This window comes from Bombus affinis, chromosome 11, assembly GCF_024516045.1.
Source record: "Bombus affinis isolate iyBomAffi1 chromosome 11, iyBomAffi1.2, whole genome shotgun sequence".
Classification (NCBI taxonomy): domain Eukaryota; kingdom Metazoa; phylum Arthropoda; class Insecta; order Hymenoptera; family Apidae; genus Bombus; species Bombus affinis.
The window spans coordinates 2,142,553-2,167,785 of record NC_066354.1 but is presented as its reverse complement, the minus strand read 5'-3'; the positions used below and the strand labels follow the sequence as shown (position 1 = coordinate 2,167,785).

Sequence of the window (25,233 nt, the reverse complement as noted above, 5' to 3'; positions counted from 1 at the left end):
TCGGCAAGAACTTTTGCAGAGCAACGATAATCGCGTTTATTCCGAACGATGTCTAACCAAGGTTGAATATTACGTAATTATATTACATAATTAAATACGCACGTTATATTACGTAATTACAGGGGAAAAGAAGGTACGTAACGAGTAAGCAGACTGATTCTGCACTCGGGTCGGAATCTCGAGTGAGAGGATTTATCGAGGAATTCGCGGTCAGCGATTCGTTCGTTCGATAAGAGAATTTTTGCTGTACCGTGCACTAACGTTTTACCAAGAAATCAGCGAGGAAGCGCGATAGACGAGAATTATTCAAATCAATGAACTCTGACAGTACAGCGTGAGGAACGGGAGGGTATGAAACGGAGAAAAAATCTGCGATTAAGAGGCATAGTAAACAGTAATATTAATGAGAGTTCCACCGGCTGTCATGTTCGGCTATCGAACTGTCCCGCGAGCCATCGATAGCTGACCACGCTGACGCGCGACTTTATTATTCATTAACGTGTCGATTAACTCCAATGTCGTCGTGATGCCTGAACCGCGCTGCTTTGTTGCAGCTAGCCTCGTAAACTTTGTACGCGTTCTCGCGTCACTTCATAAAACACATCTGCGTTCACCACGTGCCGTAAGACTCGCTTATCGATTCGGTTTTTCATTTCGAATGGGATATGAACCAGGAAAGTACTTGCATATGGAGAAACTTGCAATTAAGATAAAGATAATATCGAAGTAAATTTTGTTTAAAAGAGTGGCAAAGAGAAGCTGTAGATAGATGTGTATTTATACGAAGTGTATCTTGAGAATATTCTTAACCCTCTGAGCATTTATTATTCTGGATATGAACATTTACTATAAATGAAACATACGATAAGTGTTTAGAATAAACGAAGTACAAATTGCTTGTGATCAACATTAAAATGCTTGACAGTTTGAATATGAATATATTATACGTAAGAATAATTAGAATTTATAGGAATTTTTAACCTATTGATTTCATTTCTTATTTCATCCTATAAAATAATGTAATAGATGAAACGTTTGTTTTCGCTGCAAGCATTTTACTGGCTATTATATTTTGGCCATACTTTGTTAGACGCATAAACTACGAAACGAACTAATCTTTACTTATCGTTGCCAGAATGTAGCTTAAAATTACTCGACTATGCTAAAAATTAAAATATACCAAATAAAAAGATGCTATATTATTAATATAAAATTACAAATAAGTAATCTGCGTGATCACCGTAACTAGTCATCCTGGCTATATCTCATACAGCAGAATATTAGAAACCGATAACAATATGCAAGCAATATGCAATAACAAAATTGTTATGTGCATTTGATAAAACTTATGGTATTAATGTATTCCACTAGCACTTTCTTGTCGTTCGAGTAGAAGGGAATACAGAGTTCTCGCTTTAAAAGCGGATTTCTAAACGGCAGCTAACAGAGACACGCGGAAAGGTAGCCGGTATCCGGGGACGAGGTTTTACGCAGGATACCGAGATCTCTGGAGCAGCATGAAAAAGGGGTTACAAGGCGCAGAAGTTCACGACATGAAGGCCTCATTATGCCGCGCGAGGGAAACTCGAAAGGCAGAAAGAGGGACTCCGATAGCGGCGCGGCACGACGTGGCGAACCGTTCGGGGAATACGGGGGCGGAAGATGGCGGTGAAACAGAACTCCAAGAGGGACAAAGAAAGACGAAGGCCGAAAGAACAAAAAAGAAAAGAAGGAGAAGGAAAAAAAGAAGGCCCCCGATAACCAGCCGATACCGCCGCTCGCTGAAAACACAGAAAACAGAGAATCAGCCTCATTACTTCTATCTTCCTCCTTCTCTCTGCCTCCCTCTCCTACATGCGCCGATTTCCAGGAATTCTCCGTGATCTTTGGTCCCCGTACACGCTTTAACACGCTCCCACCCCTCCCTCTTCGTCCCTCGTTGTATCTCTCGCCTTTCTTCCTCGATTCTCTCTTCATTTATTTCTTTCACCCAACCTCCCCGTGCCTCTTCAACCGTCTTCGGCCAGATAGTTGTCAGAAACCGGAGGATATCTGGTCCCCAGGCTTTTTCCCTCTTTCGACACGAGGGAGGAAGAAAGGGGGCCAGGCCAGAGGGGACAGAGACCACAGAGTCGACGAACCGTCGATTAAGGATCTCCATGAGAAGCACGAAAAGTCCCAGCAAGCTTGAGGAAGGTTGTTGCCAGAGGAAGACTCTACACAGCAACAGAGGAGAGAAGGAGGAAGAGAGTGGAGGACGACGAGGACGGGCCCTCCGTTGACAAGACTCGTTCCTGCCGAATCGAGAGGGTCGATCTAGCTGTTTAAAGTCCGAGGATAGTAGGAAAAAACGATCGGGCGCGGAGGTGGAATGGGCCCCCTTTCACATTGGGGCCCCAGATGGGTCGCCGCGCACATAGCAGATAGAGGGATCGATAGAGACTCACGGAGATTGTTTCGAGGTCTGCGTCGGTTCGCTGCTTTAGATCGTAGATCGACGTCTTGTTAAGCTAACGAACCCCTTCTAACAATCGGTCTCCGGTCAAGAAAACGGAGGATCGAATCGAAGTTTCGGACCGTTTGACGATAGTTGCATTGGAGTTTGTATTTAAGCGCATGGTTAGAAGTGGACGTTGAACTAATTCGTTTGGTTTTTTGGGATCTTTGTTAATCGCGTTTGAGCCACAATTAATATATTTCGTACAGTTATCCGAGTGTTTATATTAGTAGGTGTGAATTATATGAGCCATACTGATCAACTTTGTAAACTTAGAATTTAGAGGAATACGATGATACAAGTTTAGAATTTACTCTTATCTATGTCTCCTTCTTATAATAAATGAACTTATCTTGAGTTGCCCCAGGATATTTAACTCATAGAAATAAATCATTTCTTAAGAATTGAAGAGAAATGAGAGAAACAAAATGAAAAAACTTACAAAAAATGTAGTTGATCGATTAAGAAGTTTAATATATTGATAAAATATAAACTGTTCGAAACGTTGTAAGCTTTATTGCGAACATTGACGATTTCTCACGAGGTGCAACAAAGCAAGAATCGAACAGTTCCTCGACTGAAAGGAGCGCTTTGTTCATCGAGGACGTATCGCGATCGACCAGCTAGACGAGATAGAATCTCCTCTAGCCTCGACGAGAGAACGAACGTGTTTATCCGCGAGCGATTGCGACACGATATGTTAATGCCCGGGCTGCGCTCTTCCCACGTGACGCTGACATGCGTTTCCATCGTGTCCTGGAAAAATATTCCGCCCCAACGACGTGTATCGATATACCCGTGAGCGAATATAATTTCGTCAAGCCGAAAAAGTCGCTTATTTACTATTAAAACAAACTCATCACATACGACGAAGTCAATTTTAATTTACAAAATTACAAATCCTTCAAATTACAAGATTCCTTCAAATCTATTAATCGAGTAGTTTCTTAAACTAGGAACTTCTATAATCACAAAACTAACAATTAATAATAACAAATCAATTTTCGTTAACTATTATACGATACGATTTATTTGTAAAAGAATCGAAGTGGCACGTAAAACGATAAATAATGTCCAGATAAAGAAATTACTTTGTCAAAGAGATCGACAACTCATCTTCGTCGACCAACGAATAAATACAATCTCTGACCATCGGCGCCCTATCTTATCCCATTCGAGAAATATCCATATCGGTCGATAAGAACTGGCACGCCAAAATTAACTGTGACTCACGAACGTCTGTTTCATTTAGATAATGAAGAAATGGGAAAAAGAAACGGAGTACGAGGCATGAAATTGAACCGGATGCTTCATAATCATAAAACGAATAATAATTTCCAAATGGTTCGTATTTCTATACCTAGACGAATAGTCGTGGAATACGTTTAAGGGATAGATACTACGATCCAAGCCTCCATTCGACAGAAATTAGGTCCAGCCAGAGAGGTTCCACGGTCGCGGACAAGCCAACGCAACAGAGAGACCTCGTCGAAGATGATATCTATCGGCAAACAAGCCGGCATGTTAACGAGCCCATAGGACCAGAGGGAAACGACGAAAAGGGCCGATAGACAGGGCTGAAACGACGAAGAAAAGCCTCGATGGGCGCCGAGCAAATGCCTTGTCCGTCGGTGACAACTTCGATGAGACTGATGCTATCTGAACGTTAGGTAACCCGACGAACTCGTGTCCCGAACGCGAACTGTTCGAATCGTATAGTTTCTATACGATCTGTAGAAATGCGTGGACGAGGTCGGAGGTGTTTGTACCATCGTGAAAAAAGCTCGTAACCGTGTGACATCGTTTGAAAATGAAAAAAAAAGAAAAGAAAAAAGAAAACGGAGATGGAAACGTGAGATCGGAAGATATAGAAAGGCTCGTTCCGACAAACAAACCGTGCGCAACGGTCACTGGCATGCACGGACGATTTAAGGCGGCGTGCTTTTCCAGAAATGCGATTCTCCAGCTCGTTTGAGGTATAAACAATATTGTAATTGAGGATTAACGAGAGAATAGCATGCGGCCCGCTACCTCGTTTACCGAGGGGAATCGATTCGCTGAACAACGTTTAACAGAGGTTCTCAATAGAGCTAGAAACATTTTTAATATTTACTAAAAGAAAATGCATATTCAGGATGAAGATTTTAAAGAAATTTTTCGATAAAATAGTTGTAGATCTATACAATCAAAATCTTGTATATAGGCGTTTATACTATAAATCTATATATCCAGAATCCATTTTAATCTTGGAAAAGTTAAGACATCGACCCTCGATTTCCCTGCTACGAGTAACGTTAAATCTATCGACGAGGAAACAATTTCCTCGCTCTAGCACGCGATCGAGGCGAATCGAGGAGAAAGTCTTGCTGATTGCCGCGTTTCAGCGAGCAGAGGCCGTTTCCACTTTTACGTTACGCGCGAAAATTCCTCGAGGTCGCGGCTACGACATCCTTCTCGCAATTCATCGTCTTAGAATTCTCCTCGCAAAGAATCTTTCCTTTAAAATCTATATCCGGTTGAATATTCTCGATTCACTCGGATCGAGCAAAAGATTCAATGTGTATAACGTTGGATAATACTTTACGATCGTAGTGATTTCATTGTTGACTGCGTCGCGTTGGGATAAAGATCGTGATATTCAACAAGGTAACTCGCGCGGCGATACGCTCGCGGATAAAAAGCGCTTCCGTGCTGATCGTGGTGAAACGCGACGACGTTTGATCCACGGGGTGTTGCGTTACCGTTTAGCGTCATTTAATTAATACCGAACGTGCGAGCGCAAGTCGCGAACGAGAATGTGCCTGATCGAAATCTCGTCACGAAACGGCCGATGTTTCTCATGCGATGAATTTTAAAGGCCGATGACAAATATGCGACCGGCAATCGTCGACGCTTAGCGAGAAGAATTCGTGACATCATCGGTGAACGTAAAGATACTACGTGCTTCGTTTACTTCTGGCTAGAATTATTCGATGAACATTATGCGATGTAGTTGAAATTAATATTCAGAGTTTACTGTATTTTCATAATATAGTAATATTGATTAGATGTAAGTTTTGTTTGCAAATCGTTTCTCAATTTTCTCAGAACATTCACTGGCCACAAACGCGAGTAAAAGTTTCTTCCTGGAAAAATACGAGTTCTTCGCAGTTCGAACTTTTTAAATGGCAGTAAAGGATAATCAAGCATTTGCACTCCAAAAATTCTGACGGTACAATCACTTCTACCACATCTTTACAGCGGACGCCAATGTTTTTAAATCAAGCGTTCTGTTTGGTTAGTAAGTTTATTTATAAGTAGACAAAAACAGACACATCGTTAATGAAATATTCGTAGAACAAGTAACTATTCTTAGGTAATATTTCAACTAAAAAATGTATGGTATCGAAATTTATATCATCGACCATTTCATTTCCGCACTTGTCCTTTATAAAATTCAGCAGGATTGATTCTTATTGTAATAAATAAAACCCGAATTTCATCAAAATCTATTTTCCCTAGTTAATGCTAATTTCAACAAATCTAATTTTGACAAATTTCTTTCATTAACGCTAGTTTTGATCAATTAAAGCTAATAGGTTCTATATATATCCCGAATGTAAATGGAACAACACTCAATGAATCAATCTTCGAAATATCATAACGTTCATAGTAATACATAAGAATAATATAAATGTACGGATCTGCATAATAATTACGTACTATTTCTAGAATCAATTGATTCACAGAAAATCGTTAATAAATGTATTGTTGACTAATTCGATCAAATTCCGGAATTTTGAAATACACGTTTCGACACAATCTTAATTAATCATATATTGAACAATGCTCGCGAGGCGCGATACTCGATCTTAATTACAGACAGATTTCGAAGAATTCTCATCAAGAAATCGCAATCGCGTGAGATTCCAATTAAGATACAGCTTTTGAAAAAGAAACCTCTTAACAAAGACATTATTGCAATCTATGGACCACCTTATCGACGTGCTATTACGAGTCTAATTGAGGACGATGAAACGGCTTAAGGAACTCGCGACACCGTTTTCCCAAGTTGTTCCTACGATCGACATAGCGCAACGCACGCTTTTGATTATTATTGATCAACCGTTTTGACTGTGGCGTGTACTTACACGAGCACGCAGAAAAGTGAGAGGACGAGCACGAGTAGAGTACACCTATACCATACACACGCAACAAGAGCGAACTGGCACGCCACGCGGCTCTATAACGCTGCCACGACACAGCGAATATAGAGAGACGGGCGGACCTTAATGAATCTTTATGGGATGGTGTCGTGAACTTGTGTACCCTCCGGTGACTGACTGAACCCGGTCGCGCTAACCATTGGCGCGCCTCATCACCGCGGAATGCTTCTATTCTGGTTTGTCCTCCGCTCTTTTTTGTGTTCAACCAGCGTAAAAATCGAGGCAAATTTGCTTCAAACTACCAATGTACCCGGAAATTTTAAAGGGTAAGAACGGGGTAGTTCGTCAGCAGGTGGTTTGGATGCTTGGCAAGGTATGTATGAAGTGGAACGTTTTGTTCGTTCGTGAAATTTATAACTGCAATCCTGATGACGAGATTGTCGACATGGGAATTGAAATTTTTTATTAGAATGAATGGAATATACTGGAGGCTCGTGATTTTAGAAGAACGAATTAGAAACGTTAACTGGGACTTAACTTAAGAAACTCAACTGACAGAAGTATTCTCGATGGCTCATGGATTAATCCATTAATAATTTATTATAATGTTATAAATATTCAGTTCCATAAAATTGTAAAATACGTAGGTGTGAGAAATAGCGGCACAGTAATTGAAAAGAATCCTTGAAATTTCCTTTCATATTAAAAAACACTATTTGACGATGTAAATTGATTGGGAAAAAAGTTACAAATGTTCCATTAACAAAACTCTAGTCTCTACTGGATCGATAGAATCTAACTTCCCACCTTTAAGATACATAGATATATTATACCCATTGTACAAAATCAGATAGTTCCTATAATTAAACTTCTTTCATTAAACTTTCGATCAAAAAATTCTGTAAACCTTGTCTATTTTCGATAGAAAATTTTTCATTTCAAGATAATTCATAAAGAGCAAAAAAAAAAAAAAAACGAGGGGAAAGCATTACGCCAATGCGACGAGTTGCTCATTAGACCCGACGCTGGCGTTGCCGCGGCTTTGATAGTGTTGACGCGCGAGTCGGTGTTCGTAAAATTTGAAGGGCGTGCAGAAGGTCCGTGGGGTCTCGACGAGTCGCGTCTTGATTGTCATCAAGCCGTTGCTTGTCGCGTGATATTGTCATTAGCGCGCCGAACCCCGAAGAACGCTGACACTCTCGTCCACGCAGAGACCCACTTCGCGTTTCGTTGATCGATCCACGTTGATCGATTCGTTCGAATGCTTCTCACGATCCGTCGACTTCTACATAGTGAATCTTCATACGATCGATAAACATTCGGTAAACGTCGATTGCAAGCCTGTCGATGGTCGACGATTAAGCGAATAATTCCGTCATCTTTTATTTACATACAAGAGCCATTTGTCTTTTATTTCTCTCGCTTTCCTTCTTTACATAATTTATATGTCGTGAAAGTAGAGTGAAGAATTGAATTTAAAGTGAATTCGAGTTTTATCAATCTCCGTTTTATTAATAATTTGTACGATTTTATCGATAGACATCGTAAAATGTCTGTTTTTATCGTCAAACGTGTGGAAAATCGTTGACTAAAGAAGTCGTAAAGCCGTACTTGCACTGTTCTACTTTGGAAGAACACAACGGGCGAACGCTGTTTTCATCCACGTACATAAATTCGGCTTAAGCTTCAAAATCGAACAGCAACGAATGGTCACGCATTGGATTTAGCGAAAAGATGTAAAGAAAAAATTTGGGGAAAAAATAGGGATACCGTAATTGAATTAAGGACAGAATGATAGAATTGAGTTAGGATTCTTATCGATTTAGTAGAAATGGCATACTAAATATATGACGATTTTTATACCATAATTACTATCGACAATGATTACCAACCAGAGTAATTCATATCGAAGATTGCTCCGGCTTAAAATGCTAATATTACACACTTAACACGATACAAGAGAAAGTACTATTCATTCCGAAACTACGTACAAATTACGTTCACAACTATATTTCTAACTAAAGGTCACTTTTCCAATTATTTAACAATTATTATATCCAATTATTTATTAAACATTACCATTTACATGATTAATTTCTACACTTTCATACCAAAAGACACTCCGGTATTTCTATCCTCAACAATCTTGGATGACCAATCGATCACAGAAAAAAGGCAACTTTTCACAAAATTATTTGCCACATAAATAGCTACGTTCTCTCGTACAATTAACAAAAAAAAAAGTCATCAATGTGCTTACCGGGATCCGAGGAGTCCAAACTTGCGGGCGCTTGTTGACTGAGAGGTCCGGGTGTGCCCCCGCTTCCGGGGCTGCGTGCGTCGTCATTACCACCCGCACCAGGGTACGAGAGTGACGAGGAGGGTGGCCTCTGTAATGAACAGAACAAAAAACGATCAGACGATACGCTCAGATACACAGTTCTCTTACACTACATTAAAACAACACACGAAACGGCCACGAAGCATCGAACGACACGGTTATCGAGTTCGAAAAGGTCCCTTTCTTCGGTGTTACTCGAAACAAACGTCACGTCCGAAGGGTTGTTTCGAGGCGTACGCGCGTAATACCGTTGCCCATCCACGGGGAATACCATTGACGAGGCCGCGGCGGCCGATTTCGATCTCGATTAAAGGCGGAGCACACGTACCACTCCTCGAAAATGCCCATCGCATAAACGATTTGACGACGCGCGCGTCCTACGAATCGGCCTCGCGCCAACCGCTGAATATTCTCGAGCGTACGCTCGCTTATTCCGCGGGTGTAGCTGTGTGATAATCACGAAGCCGCGAACCTGCCCGTTCGGGAAAATACGCGCGGCAAATTGCCTGCCGGCCCCTCGTGCGAGGAATACGCGACCACGAGGCCCACGTTTCTTTGAACCGGAGCCTAATTGTTCCATTTCGGATCGTTTCGATGTCTCGTTCGATCTCGGGCTTCGTTCAGGCTGTTTCGGACTGACGACTATGTATTTTGAATTCTCGTTCGTGGACGCGTATGATATATATTCAATGACTAGAAACAATATGGACACATCGTTGCATTTGTTGTAGCATTTATATAACACAAATATAGCAAAATTCGCTTTATTTAGTAGTCCTTTCACGTAATTGCAAAAATTTGATAGTATGAAAATAAAGAAACGAAACGTGATAAGAAAAAGTTAACTCATTGGAAAATAAGGGAGTGCGCTAATACTTTCGCAGCTATTGTATGTACATATGTACATGGAAATTTCTAGTGTTCTTCTTCTCATTTGACGTATTATATTCTTTCTTTTTTTTACTTACTGGTATGAGATTGTAAGAAGAGGAAGGACTGGTATAGTAATGAGGTATTGAATTCATGTTGGAGACAGGGCGTTGTATACGTATTATAGATAGTGGTTGGAGAATCGAAACAGCATGAGTAATGTAAGAATGAAATTATTATTTTGTTAGCGTTCACGGCGTCGTTGATCGAAAGAAAGTTTTGCTACACGACTGGGAAACGAAACACTCGACTCGAGTAGTCGCTCTCGTTGAACCTTTTGTTATTTGATCGACTACTTATATTTATTTCAATAAACGAATAAATTCACTTTACGAATGCTAACCATTAAATTATTTCGAAGTATACACATAGAATCTATTCAACCCTCGTAAGTAAATACCATTTTCATTCATTTGTATCGCATTATTAACTCTTTCGTTATTAAAATCGTATATGTGTGTATATTATCTATCAGTGAATTTTAAGCAGAAGAGAAATCATGGGATCACGCAGGATCGTTCTACCCTGGCAGATTTGTTTACGCGAAAAGCAACAGTATCGATCGTGGCCCGAGGTCGTAGGATAAGAATTCCAGGCAGGTCGGTATCACGAAGCGAAATGTCTGGATATATCACGTCTGCCAGGGCAACAATGAGTGACAGCTGACTCCCACATGCTGTCATAGGCATCATCTTCGCGATAATGTACCGACTCGGTCTCCCTCTCTCGATTGGTCGCTCTCGTATCTGGTTAAAATCGTTACACGGTCAAATCTATAGGACCTTCCTGCGTCCCGAGGACGTGTTCACGTGTGCACGCATCGACGACGGCAACGACGATGAAGTTGATGAAAGCACGACCGAGGAAAAGATCGTCGTCACTGTGATTCACCTTGGAGATACGGCGAATCATTGAAATTCCACGCGAACCAACCTAACGGAATTCTCAGATATAAACTACTTTACTTTGGCAACGGAATAATCGCATATTCTAGCTTTTGTACTTTAGTTGCAATGTATGATACGTAAGTAGAGGCGCCATGGCGTTTGATTCGCGTGCTTTGTATAGAATTGTAATGGCTACAACTTCACGTGGGAGGTAAGCTTGTAACGATAGAAAATATTGCAAACATGAGTTTGATTGAATGCGATAAGTAGATTGTAGATATTTATGTGTTCGTGGGATGTTTGGATATAAAAAAATTATACAGAATGTACGTAATATGGGAAAATATCTAAAATAAAGTAGTGAAATGTATAAATAATTATTGGAGTTTATGTGGAATTAATTAATTCTTCCCACTATATATGCATCTGTCTTTATTGTTTTTCTTAACAAGATTACGATGTCCCGCTTCCATATATATACGTCACATGTGATACTCAATACAGTATAACAAAATACAATAACATAAATTCTTCCCACTATCTGTGATTCTTCCTTGTTGCATATAATAAAAATTCGCATGCAAATAAGTAGATTCAAATAGCAAGAATTGATTTGATCGAAGAGTAATTAAAGTTTCATCCAAATAAACAAACTTCTACTTGTCGTATATAAAACGAAGTACTTCTAACAATAAATAGAAAGTGAAATAAATTCCAATTCTAGGTTCTACTACTTTTAAATTATAAACTTACATAAATATCCACAATCCTTATTAGATGAAGAGTAAAAACAATTTGTAAGAATTAAGAATAAAGACAATAGGTCATATCTCTATTGTATACAGATGTGTATTGTATTATATTTACATTATCTGCATTTACGTGTCTCCATAGTCATTAATCTAGATTTAATAGCAAAGAAAATTGAATAGACACGGTTGTATACGTTCCAATTAATTTCACATAATTCTCGTCCGGGACGTCTTAATTTTCATTAGAAGCGGCCCGCGATCGTTCGTCCCGGACACACGGAGGATATATACGTCGCGCGAGCGAGTACAAGAGCGGTAACAAGCGAAAGGGGGACATTAATAATGCATCGGTTGTCGCTGGATTGCTTCCTACTAGCAGCAAGTACGAAACAAAGGGCGATGCTTGTCATTGTCACCTACGAGGCGAAGATGATCTTGTCGGCCACGACCGTTCCGATCGGTGAGTCTAATCCGAACGTGTTGACGAATCGATTAAATCAACCTTATTCCCTTCTACTATATATAACTTCGTACAAAACGAAGTATACGTATTAAAGATCGCTCTAAGTTACTAAGTTTCTGCAGTTTTCCATCAACATCAAGTTCCATTGAATAAATATTTTGTTCATCTCTAGATTTTTTATTTTTGAATACAAGAAGAAAGAGAAGATAAAATACATATATGTATTAAGAACTTTATAGTAAAAAAGTGACAAGTGAAGTTAATATCTATGTAAATCTTTGTACTACACTCTTTTTATCATATTGGTAAATAACAAAAATTTATCCTGAAGCATGCAGGAAAATGTAAACGTAAATACAAGACTACATTTTCCCTGTCTTTCGTAGGATAAGTTTTACAAAATTAAAGTTAAAATATCTATTTAAAATTATTTGTTTTAAGACACAAACACATTTTAATACTCTTCAAATACAGAAGATGAAAACCTTCGAAACGGAGCACTTCACTTTCGGAGCAGTTATATACATCAGCTCAACCATTTAATTATCTCTAATAAAGTTTTCATTCGCCTCCGACCATTTTAAAATCGATGACTTCACCTAGTTACTGTTATCAAGCTTTCGTATTACATTACAGAGCTATTTCTTCGTATCATTTTCCTTCTCTAAACTATTTTTTATCTACCATTGAATTTCGCATGGATGAACGATACGGTTTGAAGGTGGATCTTGCCCGGTGACGTCACTTCCTACTAAAGTCCCGTCGGTCTTTTTCGTTTTTTAAATGGACAGGCAAGGGTCCGGCTGCGTGACTTGTGTCGATGCAATGATAAACGGTTAACGGGTCGACGGGCTACGCGGTCTCGTTCCACCTCGTTGCCCGCTCTCTCTCTTTCTCTCCAATCTGTTCATCTCTCTGTTTTTATCTGCCACTCCGTCTACAGGCGCTCTTAAAGCGTAATTCGACAAACCGGATGTCTGGTCTGCCCCTTAAATAAATCAGTTTGCCCGCATCTCATATTCCACCCCCGCTCTGGTAACCGAGCGTTTCCCTCTCCGTCCCCTTTTCGACGATGGAAAACACCGGGTCAAAAGGCGTCCCCGAACGGAAGAAAAGCGACGAGCTAACAAGATGCTTGCGGGACGCGTGATCGGTGACGAAACAAGACTGACGATTGGGTGGCGATCACGAGTTTCGGTGAAATGGGCAACGCGTGATTCCTTCTTTTCGATTTCATCCAGCGACTTCTGGAAAAATACTGTTGCTCTCTACGTGAGTAAAATGGTGGAATTCATGGGCATAAGTTCACTACGTATTCAAATACTCGTAAACATCTTTTATGAATATATTACGAGCGTTATGAGAGGTATTCTGAAATTTCATTAGCATTTTTATGAGCCTTGACTATCATGATTATATTAGTAAAATTTTCAACAGATCTGAAAATATATATATATATATACGTACGAGTAAATGTAAGCGATGTAAATTACAAGATAATTAGTACAAGTATTTCGCGAGGCAGCTTGTGCACAGTGTCTACGAAAAATACTTATTTTTCAATGAAACGTGTTTTTTATCATATTCTATCTTTTATTACATAAGACCAATATGTGCCAGAAGGTAAACAGGATGGTAAAAATGTTGTCGACAATATGCGAATACAAGGTTGGCAAAAGATTCTATCACGAAGCATAAATAAAGATTTACTGCGCAGATGAGAAGTGTAACAGATACACGGAGACAGTCGATAATTGATCGATGATCTGTCAACAGCTGTGTCGATTCGAATGATTAGTGAATGGCATTCTTCGATAATTTGCGATCACGTACTGAATTTTAATTTGGATATGTCGTACACTGCACTAAACAAGAAATTAAACGTTTTTCTACAATAATTGTATGTTTCATTGAACAGTTACACACAACAGAATTACTAACTGCTATAATAGATTAGATATTCTAAGATCCACTAACTTTTTAAATCATGCACATTTAGCATCTAAACTTAAATATTATCTGACTGTCTGAATAACACGCACTAATTCAGCCAATCAACGTTTATAAATTTTTGCAAATGTTTCTAAAAAATTAAGAAAGATATAAGAATCTAGTAATTATTGTAAACTATCTTTAGTCACGAAGAATTTTCTAACGCGCGACTCTGTAAAGCAACAAGCCAAATTTGAGCATAATTCAAAATGTGAGTCAGGTTCAAAGGAGAGAGAACAATAGTAAATAGGGGATCGTAGTTCACAGCGTAAACGCACGCGGACGATAAATTATAAGGCCGATGGTCGAAGTGGCGACGCGAGATGCGCCGTTATCGGCGTGGTGATCGCAAGCCGATGACTTACGCGCTCGTACTTCTCGCGCGCCTCCGAGTCATTGTACCCACGTATTAATTGGTCGTCGTAACATAATGCCGTATAATTATGTAATTAGCGGTCGAGCATTACTCTCGCTGACTGTTTTACGGGCGAGATACGTAAATCTCTGCAATTAATTTATTGGTGCTCCGGAGGAAAACGACCAGACGTCGCGCGAGTCTCAACGATAGAAAAAGACAGACACACCATAAGATGTGTAGGAGCGACGAAGAGAGCTATAGATGAGTCTCTAAAAGAGATGGATGATCCGTGAGGAGCAAGGAAGACGAAGTTTCTAAAGAGAAAGAGGGTTAGAGTCTCGAGTCTGGATCGTAGAAGCGAGAAAGCGCGAAAGGTTCGAGAGCGTGGCCATTGAGCGAGGCCAAGATTCATCGAGGCTCGAGCCTGTCTAGGTCGTTTCTCGGCTGGACGAGGAGGAGGCGGAGAAAACAGGCGCAGAGGCCGTCCACGATAGCGAGTGTCGAGGGCGCGACGCGGAATCATCGCCGGTCGCGAGTGACGAAGATGAGTTACCAGAAGAGAAGAGAGAAAGAGAAAGAGTCGAGCTTTCTCGGTTCGGTCTCGCGGTCTTGAATTTCTCGACGATACCGGGTGGCTGTCCGCGGCGATCATAAATTACGATTTATTGCGGAGCCAGCGCCTCCGCTCGACGGATTATCTTGCCGTTATGTCAGCACGCCACAATTATATTTACATTTTCCTCGGTAATGGAATTCCGACCGGCTTTGCCACGGAAGTCCCAGCGATCGCAGCCGGAACAGCGGATTTTCTGGGTCGTCGGTTTCGCGCCTGACACCGCGCCACGGGAAATCTTCAACGGGTGCCCCGTCACCCTTGCTTCCGGTGGAGCAAGGACGACATAGAAACGGTAACTACATTGGTTCATGAAAGTATTTGGACATTTATCAGAGAAAATTTGTACGTCTATATTGTACGTATTATGTAAAACTTCTTGAATTTTCATTAGCTCTGTAAGGAGACACGACTGTCATCGTATTGATTAAGTTTGAATTAAATCTGGAAATATACGTAGAAATTGTAAGATACTTAATGAAATTATTTAATGAAATTCTTAAATGTTTCGTATAATACGCGTAATATATTTATAAAGAGTATCTGCAAGTGTTCGAATGTTTTCGCGAGCCTGTATAGGTGTTCGCTGAAGATGTTGTTTTATAGTTTGCGATGAATCATATATTTTTACTTTCTAGAATTGTTATTCATAATATTCCATATATAACAGAGAGGTAGATAAATATTGTGTGACGTGGTTAAAGCGATGAGCAATTTCTTCAAATTCTATTTCGATGAATTTCAGTTTCAATGATGTGTACTCGGCGAATCGGGGGAAAAAATTGCGTGGAACATTAATTTTCTTCGTGAACAATATAGCAGAGACCGTTTCACCAGTTCTCGCCATTACGATCCATCAACGCCATTTTATCGGCGCGATCGTAAGCGCGATTATAAATAATAAAACGGGCACGTGCACGTCGATCCTGGGTTCAATTATTTCAAAACGAGCAGCTTGTCGATGACGTTTATTGCATCGAGTTAATTTCACACCTATCGCTTGAAAACCTACGCGATCGTGCTCTTCGTTCGACGCTCACCGAAATGCTGACTCTTGTAATGGAAAAGAAAGAGGGAATCCGAGGGGTAGCAGAATTTTTCATGAATTTTACGTTTCTGTCGGTTTTATATTTTTTACCGGTACGTTGCGCGATCGTTGTAGATCGTAGACGAAGACCGAAGGAACGTAGGGACAAGAGTGATAAATGACAGAGCAATTATGTATTGACAGTCTCCATCATGCTTGCACGCATCCATACCATGTTTTACGTTCAGGTGCGTTGCATAATGCCCGCGTGTTTCGCTTTTGTTCGTCAAGGAACGTAGTTGCGTCGTGTTCCGACTACCTACCGCCATTGAATACGAGATCGATGCGAAGATCGCAGATATCGACCGATTAAACAGGTAGAAAGAAACACAAGCTATAAAAAAGACATAAAATTCCGATTCCATGAATTTAACTCAGAATTATGTTAATTTAAACATGTACTATTTTATATTTAACACTAGAACTAATAAAGTAATTACACCGATCAATTAAAATTGGTCAATTCCCTTTTTAATATTCGATGTTCCAAAAAACAAATGAAATATTTTCATAAATTTATGTGCTACAAGGAGACAATACGAATAATTATGAATACCAAAATACAATGTTTTTAATTTTCTAATCTTCAGTTTCTTTTATATTTTAATTTATGAAATTGATCAGATATCGTTCTTGTGCGATTTCTACACGTATATACATTTATTCTCATCACACTACTCCTTGTAACCATCTATAATGTGTCTATAATATGTTCCAATATACACACACTATAGATCAGTACTTCTAGTGTTAACAGACTGATAGCCAAATAAATCAAGTGAAACTCGCTAAATATAAATTCTCTTTGCCGCTTTATCTCGAGTATAAAGAAACTTCAAGCGAGATAACGCAACGAGAAAAATTGTTGGAGCAAGTATGTTCACACGAGTCTCACTGAACAGAGGCCACAGACTCTCGTCCGAGTCGGACGAAAGAGTTTCAAGAAGGTTGAGCAGAGGAAGGAGGGCCGACACTCGACCAGCTGATGGATCTAATCAACATTCCTCCCTAATCACAATATAGTCGCCTCTCTCTTTTCCCCTGGGATCGCCACCAAGCCTCTTCCTCTTTTTCCTCGTATGCGAGACGCTTCTTCTCGCCGAGAGCCCGGGACCCGCAGAGATTTGCAGATGCGTCCGGCCGACGCATTCGTTTTAATTTAGCCGCCGTATAAATTAGACTCCCAAATGATCGTGCTCCTTCAAAAAACCGCGGCGACCAGCGAAAAACCTACGTCGCCCGGTGATCCTCGGGGCTCCTACGTTTCTTTCGAAATCGAGTTTCACGACTTACGATATTCTGCCTTTGTTTCTGTCGACCGACGACGCGACGATCCAAACTGGTCGTGCAACGCAAACATTTCTATGCAAAAATGACTAAAACATCGTGATTCACGATATCCATCGTTGTTCAAACCATCATGCCGACGTAGGATTAACACGGACAAGACCAATTGTCAGGCATAAAATCCTACAAAGTTTCCTCCATAGAGCAGCCCACATCGTCCAGCACAAAAAGTTTCTTCAACGATAAAACCTTCGCTATTACTCTACAGCTACGATGTTGCGGGACATCTATATCGCGAACAGAGATGAAGAAAGCGAGGAAGGGGCAGAAAAGAAGGAAACGTAACTGATCGACCCGCATGAGCTCGGTATCTCGACAGCAGGCAAACTGAGGATGGTTCTCCGGCTGCAGGAGGCAGGGGATTTTAAGCGACGTCGATCGACGCCTCGTCTACGAGGCTCGCAGGTAACGATAACAGGAACCAGATCGCTGGTATAACAACGCGGTCGAGCCGGCAGCTCAAGCGAATACACTACGAACAGCTCTCCGACTCATATCTAGTAGCACGGTGGCGCAGCGTTCTTCGGCTAATTGGTTTCCCGTGTTGCGTTTGCCTCCCTCGGGATAAGGCGGTCACCTTTCTCTTCTCTCTCATATCGTTCACCTTTTTTCCATCGTGAACAACCTCCCTTACGTCCTTCGCGGTTTCCTTCCTTTTTAATCTCTTCATCGACAAAAAGTTATGGATAACGAGGGCGTTATTGTTAATTTTCTGTGATTAGTCAGTGAGAATTATCGATGAGGACTTGTTAACTTTACATTTTTTGAATTTATGGAATTTATGGAACGAAAATTTGATATTTGCAAACGTGCTTTGGTGTCTTCGGTTAAAAATTCGGAGTCTCCAGAATCTTTATTTTTGCCCTTAACTAATGCCATAAAAAGGAATGCTAATTTCCTGCCCTAAAGGAATGCTTTATTTTCCTGCCCTACCTTTTCTCCGTCATAGTAATCCACTCGAAGATCAACGATACTCTCATTATTCCCACAATAAAGCTATCCGCGTAACAAAGCCTTGATATCATCATCGACAATATTATTCCAACAACACACTAATCCCACCTCTATGAACAACTTCAAACCTTTATATTATCCAATCTTTCAACACTCGCGCTAACTCCTTGATTCCAGGTTGCTCGTCCGGTTTCCCGCTCGACAGTTCGAAAGGAAGATCGATACCAGTGGACGGATTTACAATGCAAATCGGATATTCAAGTGCCAGCGACCAATCAGGATCGGTGGATCGCGACGTGACGGCTCTAACGAGAGGGTGCGCGAATTTTTATCGCACGCCCGCGCGCGCGAATCGTACGGAAGGGGCGCGTGCGTACGGGACGAGCGTTGTCCGCTAACGATTGCCAAGAGGCGAGCATCTTATCGTGAGTTGCGATCGCATTAAGCGTGGACAGTGACACCCAGGCTCCGCCGCTATTATATACGTTCATTAGCGAAAAATAATCGAGGGTTCAGCGAGCGGTGCTCGCGCGGCCCCGTCTCGAGTCGTTAAAGATGCGCGCGTTGCACCAGTAGGCTTTGTCTTTCCGGCGGATAACAACGCGAGCAACGTTCCTCCGATCGTCTATCTGTTATTGAAAATTATGCCGGACGCCCGTCGACGCTTTATTTGGCGCTGTGTAACGAGGAAAACGCAACGACGGAACGAGCTGGCTGGCACGGAGCGTATCTCGAGGGGCCGAATGACGAATTGCACCTGCTGACTCGGTAATGCGCTACTTGCATTTGTGTGAAATCTGGAAATAATGTTTTTCAGCGATGGTTTCGTTTAAGAATTTAATGCTTTCGGGTTTCTAAGACTGAAACTTATTTACAAGGCTAATCAAATTTTAACGGCGTGAGTTGTTTCGAAGTGGTGAACTAGGAATTATAGAGATTGATTTTAAATTTCAGACTATTGTATTCATAACTAATTGTTAGTTCAAACTTTTTTACACTATTTATATTCTTATCGTTTCATTAAAATATAATACGAGAATTTGAGTATTACATTAGATACTGTCCAATCCTTTGAGTCACCTTTGACACGATTAAATTCCTTCTGCGTTAACAAATTTCGAACGTCTGAGAAAAGTACGAAATAATTATTACTGATACGTATGATTCTCCCGATTCCGATTTTTTGCTACAGACTTTATTAAACTGTTAAAAAACTTCATTTTTTGTTAAAAGAAGTACAAGGTTCGACTACCGCAGCAGAGTTAGATAAACTTGTTTACAGCTTCGCTCTGATATATAATAATCTAATTTTATATCAATAACAAGCGGCTAAGAAGTAACTTTTTGTTACAAATTGTAGATTGGCAAAAAAGAGTATTTTCGAAGTATTAATTCGAGTTTCGACATTATTTTCAAGATTTAGAGATTAGTTGGACGAACAGAGTAAAATTTGTGAGAACCACTGATCGACAGAGAGCGGAGGGAGTCAGAGAGAGACAAACCGGACGGACGAAGCCTTGATAGCGACCACTCTGTTCACATATGTTAACGTATTCACACAGGCACCGTGTGACACATACTAACGTACACATACGGTAGACACATGATCGAGCGAGGGTAACAGCAAAAGTGCCCCAAAATCCGGCAGACCATGAAAATGCCACTTTTCCAGACGGGAAATTGTCCCTGGGAAAACGCTAAATCAAATTGCCAGAAGAACTTCCAATTAAAGAGCAAGGGAATAAAATAATCGGCACAGTGAATCTCAATCAGACTGTTACTTATCCTTGCCGTCAATATACTTCCCAGTAATATCTAATAATACTCCCTAATAGAAATTCCTTTAGTAAGGATAATGCTTTCTGATAACTCATTGCAGTATATGTATAATGCTTATTAACTTTTCTGTTTCTATCCTAGCAAATCGAATGATTTTTCAAACATTGTCTTTGATCATCTCTGACACTACTGTGCGATTAAAACATATAAAAAAAATTGTGCCCAAGAAATCACAATGGAAGATATTCGAAAAAATGTATGTGTAATTCTATATACACATAATGTAAGAAGAACATCAGATCATTTGAAAGTTCCTTAGGACCAGGATCCACCGTTGCAAATGTATAAAATTTCCGCGAAAAATTACCAATTAATTTTGTTCATTTTGATAATTCTAGTGTTAATATTTTCTTAATTTAATAATCCCTTATTTTCTGTTTCCCACGAAAAATCAGCATTTAAACCACAAAAGAATCTCCTGAAGCGGTTAGCAGATCGATGGGGCGATCGAACGCGAATATTTCCAGAAACCACGGGTTCGGCAGCGACATTACCGGAGCCGCAACCCCTAGGCGAGGGTGGATCTGATACAGAGGCGCGATAAGGCGAACCGGAGAGGCCATGACATGCGGTTCGCCGTCTGTCAGTCGGTTTCGTCCGCATCCGGGATATATTCACCGGTTGCCACACCCGTGTCACGTGCTCTCCCTTGATCGCGCATCACCAAGGGATCACACATACGTACATAGATACACACCATACGGTCCCCTTTTTCGCGGAATATGGATCTGTACACGTAAAATGCATCCATATTTAACGGGAATAAGAGAGAACGAACAAAGTTCGCGATGCAAATTTCTATGAAAGCCTGCCTCAACGTCTTCGAGGCGAATGGAAGGATACGTCACCTCAATTCTCAGTCGAGAGCTCGCCGTATCTATCTCCCATGAGTGATCAAATATAGATTTGCATCGAGTGCGTGAACGCTTTTTGAGGAACTAAGGTTTTTCGTGACTGGAAGATGGTTTTACTTTTTGGCGATGCCATGTGTGGTGAAGACGATGTGGTTATTGATGTGGGCATGTGTGTTTTGGCGTCGTTTGTATTCTGAGAAGAAATTCCTCGAATATTTAACTTCTTGCGATATGCGTATAATTAGGTATCGAAAGTAGAATGAAAAATTTGTGAGATTCCGAAAGAAGGAAGATCGTCAATCGTTCGCCCAGTTCTCGTGAATCCTGGTGACTAACGAAATAAATGAATACACGAGTTTCTAATCTATCTTTTTCCGAAACAAAGATCGATATTTAAGTCGAGCAATATTTCTCCCAAATAAGTTCAACGCGTAGCATAGAAAACAAATTTTCAATGAGAAATATTTTCGAGAGTTGAATCTTCCTTAAATATTCCATTCTTAGAGCAGACGAAAATAATTTTGATTTAGAGTAGCACGGGAGTGTCCGATATTTCATGTCCCGCGTGGCACATGGAGAATTTAATTCTGAGGTAAAATACAATACTCACGAAAGAAAGTCTACACAGAGTACGGTAATAAAGTTAACTGATAGTTCTGTTTGGCTTTCTATGCGCAAGCAAACGAGGAAATCTTCGCGATATTCTCACGAAGGCCGGAGAGCAGTGCGGTCTCAATTACCGGAGGCGAAACCGGAAGCAGCGGCAGGCCTGTTATACGGCGACGGTCCATTCATTCGTCCCGTTGCGACACGAACGCGAAACCCTCGGCCGCTTGTTCTTCCTATAACGCTGCTTGCCTCCAGAACTCGACCGTTCAATTACAGCTTTTATTATTAGCGTGCTACTCCAGTCGTCGCTCATTATGCGCCGCTCTACTGTGATAACGAAACGCACGGTCAGCCAATAATGACCGTTTATCTCGACACGCGGCCTGACTTCTGTTCCAATCGATTCCAGCCAGTACGATCTCTGTCCAGAAACGGTGCATTGAACGGATCAGAATGATCTTTTTTATCGTGACTTCATTGTATATATAGTCATCCAGGCTATTTTAGGTAAATTGATTCGCAAGTTGAAGTGGATGTTGAATTTGTTACAATTAATATGTAAGAGTATAGCGAAGATTATAAATGAAAGTAAGAGTTATACATATAGTACTTTCACTACTTTATGAGAGTGTAAGAAGATTGAGAAAAGCGATCGGATTATTTTTGTTGAAAACTCTGCGATATTATTATTTTTTTACATTTTTATGTGGAAATTACATTATTATTGTGTTAGGAATTATTTTTTTTAGATTATCTTGGAATTTACAATTCCTCGTAACATATCATTGTAACACATCGTTCCTTGCAGCATATCATCCATATGAAAATAATTATTTATTCTCCTAAGGAATCAATTACAGATTTAATGATAAGTTAATGTTCCTACTACAATTGCTCTAATATAGAAGGAACATTTTTAGAATATTTGTAAGTTTTAAAATAGTTGCACGAGTAGACCGTTATATATATAATTCATGTCTAGTCTTAATATTCCATTTCCATATGTAATAGTTCGATCTACTTCTAAATTCCGAATATTTGAACATTTCTATCACAAACAGAGACACAACGGCGAGTAAAAAGTGGTTAGTGAAAAGTCTTCGTGAGGAAGAATGTCTTTTTTTCAAATCAAGAAACATCAGCGAAGGAGAGAGTGGCAGGGTTGGTTACTTTCTCGCGCGCCTCCTTCGCTTACGTCTGTCACAGAGCGCACGCAACGCGTTCTGTCGCATGCCAAGCTATTATTACGCTGACCACTGCGCGTGTTCGCATATTTTTCGTGCAGGGCCATTCTTTCGCGGTGGCAGGAAAACCGCAGACCAGGTAAACATCGCTAACAGGTGCATAGTCGCGAGCGGTAATTCGATTTCACGTCCGAACGACCCGACTTGACTCTCAGTCTACCGTAGTCATCAGCTAATATTCAATTTCTCGTTTCTTTCCGCGTTCGAACAAAATGCGATCATGAGATCGATCGAATGTCGCGAACTAATGTTGCTGTTCCGATACGAAATTCACGGAGGTCGGAACGGTCTGTCACGCTTTCTAAATCCTCTCCCTTTATAGAAATATATAGGCAGCGACAGATTGCTGGGTTTCACTTGACCCTCGATCGGAGACGCGTTTTCCATCGCCGTTGTCACGAGGAATCGGTGTGACTTTGTGACTATAACAAGGTACTGCTGGAATTGAATTAACTTGCATTTATTCATCCAAGAGTGCAACTGTCCGATTTTGGATCGAAACAATCTGATCTACCGGGCAATAGTTCTTCCAGTTACATTTTGATCCAAGTTGCACGTTCGCTGTTGGAAAAAGCGTAAACGAGGAGAAAGAGAGCTCTCTGACCGCTGTACCGACTGCCGTAACTGACAGTTCGTGGAAAGTGACCGTACATCAGCGCGAATGTAAAGGTTGATCTAGAGATCGCAGCAAGAAGAACGTAGTTACGTGTGAATCGGTAGAGTGTCTGTCTGACAAACGAGGAAAGACTATGGAGACAAGAAGTGTTTTTATTCGTTTACGTTTGATACTTGTAACCAGGTTTCTTTTCTAGAATGATTCTCGGTTGTATGTTGCCTAAAGAAGACGATTATTTTGAGAAGTTATTTCGAGAGTGTTTCTCTTTGCGATTCCATGCTGAACTCAACTCGATATTTTATTTTCATCCATTTCACAGGCAGAATATGAGCTTATTTGTTCCTATTACAATATAATAATAAAAATTAACTTATTATTTTATTTAAGGTCTGTTACAAAATACAACATGGAAATATAAATTACGATCGGATCTGGTAAGTAACTTGTTGATATCGAGTGTGACTGGAACAAAAAATAAATAATTTGTTCGAATTTACGCAGAATCAATTATTCCTTTTGAACTACAAAAATATTTCATTTATTTCAAAATAAAGTTTCGACAACCTTTCCCTCTCAATCATCGATGAAACCGTTTAACTTAAGAATTCTAAGCGAAGGAACGGACGCACTCGATCGTACGGCAAATATAACAAAAGCGAGATCGAGGAAGAATTGATCACGCGGAAAGATACAACGCGAGGAAATGATCGCGAATTCTCGTCTAGTTGATTGGGCGAATTCATCGAGCGAAGGCGAGGTGTTTCGCGGTGGCTCTAAAGTCAGGGATCATCGTGTTTTATACTCGCTTCATAGTTTACGGTAGCGACACGGATCCACCGTATAATTATCATATTACGATTATGTCTACGGTCGGACGTGGCTCTAATTAAATGTGTATTCGGCCGACGAAAGAGATAGATAGATAGATAGATAGATAAATGGAGAGAGAGAGAAAGAGAGAGAGAGAGAGAGGAAAGCAACAGAGGCAAGCCGCCTCTCGTGTTTACAACGACGTAAAGCCGCGAAACAAGGGGTTCTCCATCGGTGAACTAACCTTGCCTTAGGAACGATGTAACGTCGATTTTATGGATTACCAACGGTCCGCCGTGGCTTTTATTAGGCGACGATGCCTCGCGTTGATTTCTCATCCGACCGTTTCACGCGAACGCCAACCGGAAATGGGTTCGTAACGCGTTGCATGAAATACCACTCTTGTTCGATAAATTTATTTAGCTCGCTTTTTGCTATCTGTGATTGGAACTTTTATAATTTTGAATTTCCAATTAAATATGTTTTAAATCGCGCTCTCATTTTAAGAAAGATTAAACAGGATTAAAACTTGAAACGACAAAAAGTTCGAACTTAATAAAAAATTGTGTTTGTAATAATCTGAGTATTTTCACTTGTAATTGTTAATTGTATATCCGGTGTCCGTGTGTAGACGGAAACCGTATTTTACGATGTTATGTCGAATGCATAAAAGCAATATTGTTGATGAACAAGGCACTTCTGCTTGAAAAAATGACTCTTCTCTTTCTTCAAGAAAGAAGTGTTCATCTCTTTCAAGTAAAAGCCGAACTTCTTTTGTTGAAAATTTCTCGCTGCGAGTTTCTTTATTTCTGTTTGTAAATTATTTTAACGAGTCTCGACTTTGCGAATCCTTCTTAACACGATGCCGCCTTGGTCGCGAGCAAGCGATAGAGAT

At 40.4% G+C, this 25,233-nt stretch overlaps 1 protein-coding gene across 6 annotated transcripts in view; it reads right to left on the bottom strand.

Moving 5' to 3' along the window:
- LOC126922340 (homeobox protein homothorax) overlaps positions 1-25,233 on the bottom strand; it is a 500,699-nt gene that overhangs the window by 342,431 nt on the left and 133,035 nt on the right. For all 6 annotated transcript variants that reach the window (XM_050734824.1, XM_050734825.1, XM_050734826.1 and 3 more), the window contains exon 7: positions 8,903-9,032. In XM_050734824.1, coding sequence (XP_050590781.1) covers positions 8,903-9,032 — 130 coding nt within the window. The remainder of the gene's footprint in view (positions 1-8,902; positions 9,033-25,233) is intronic.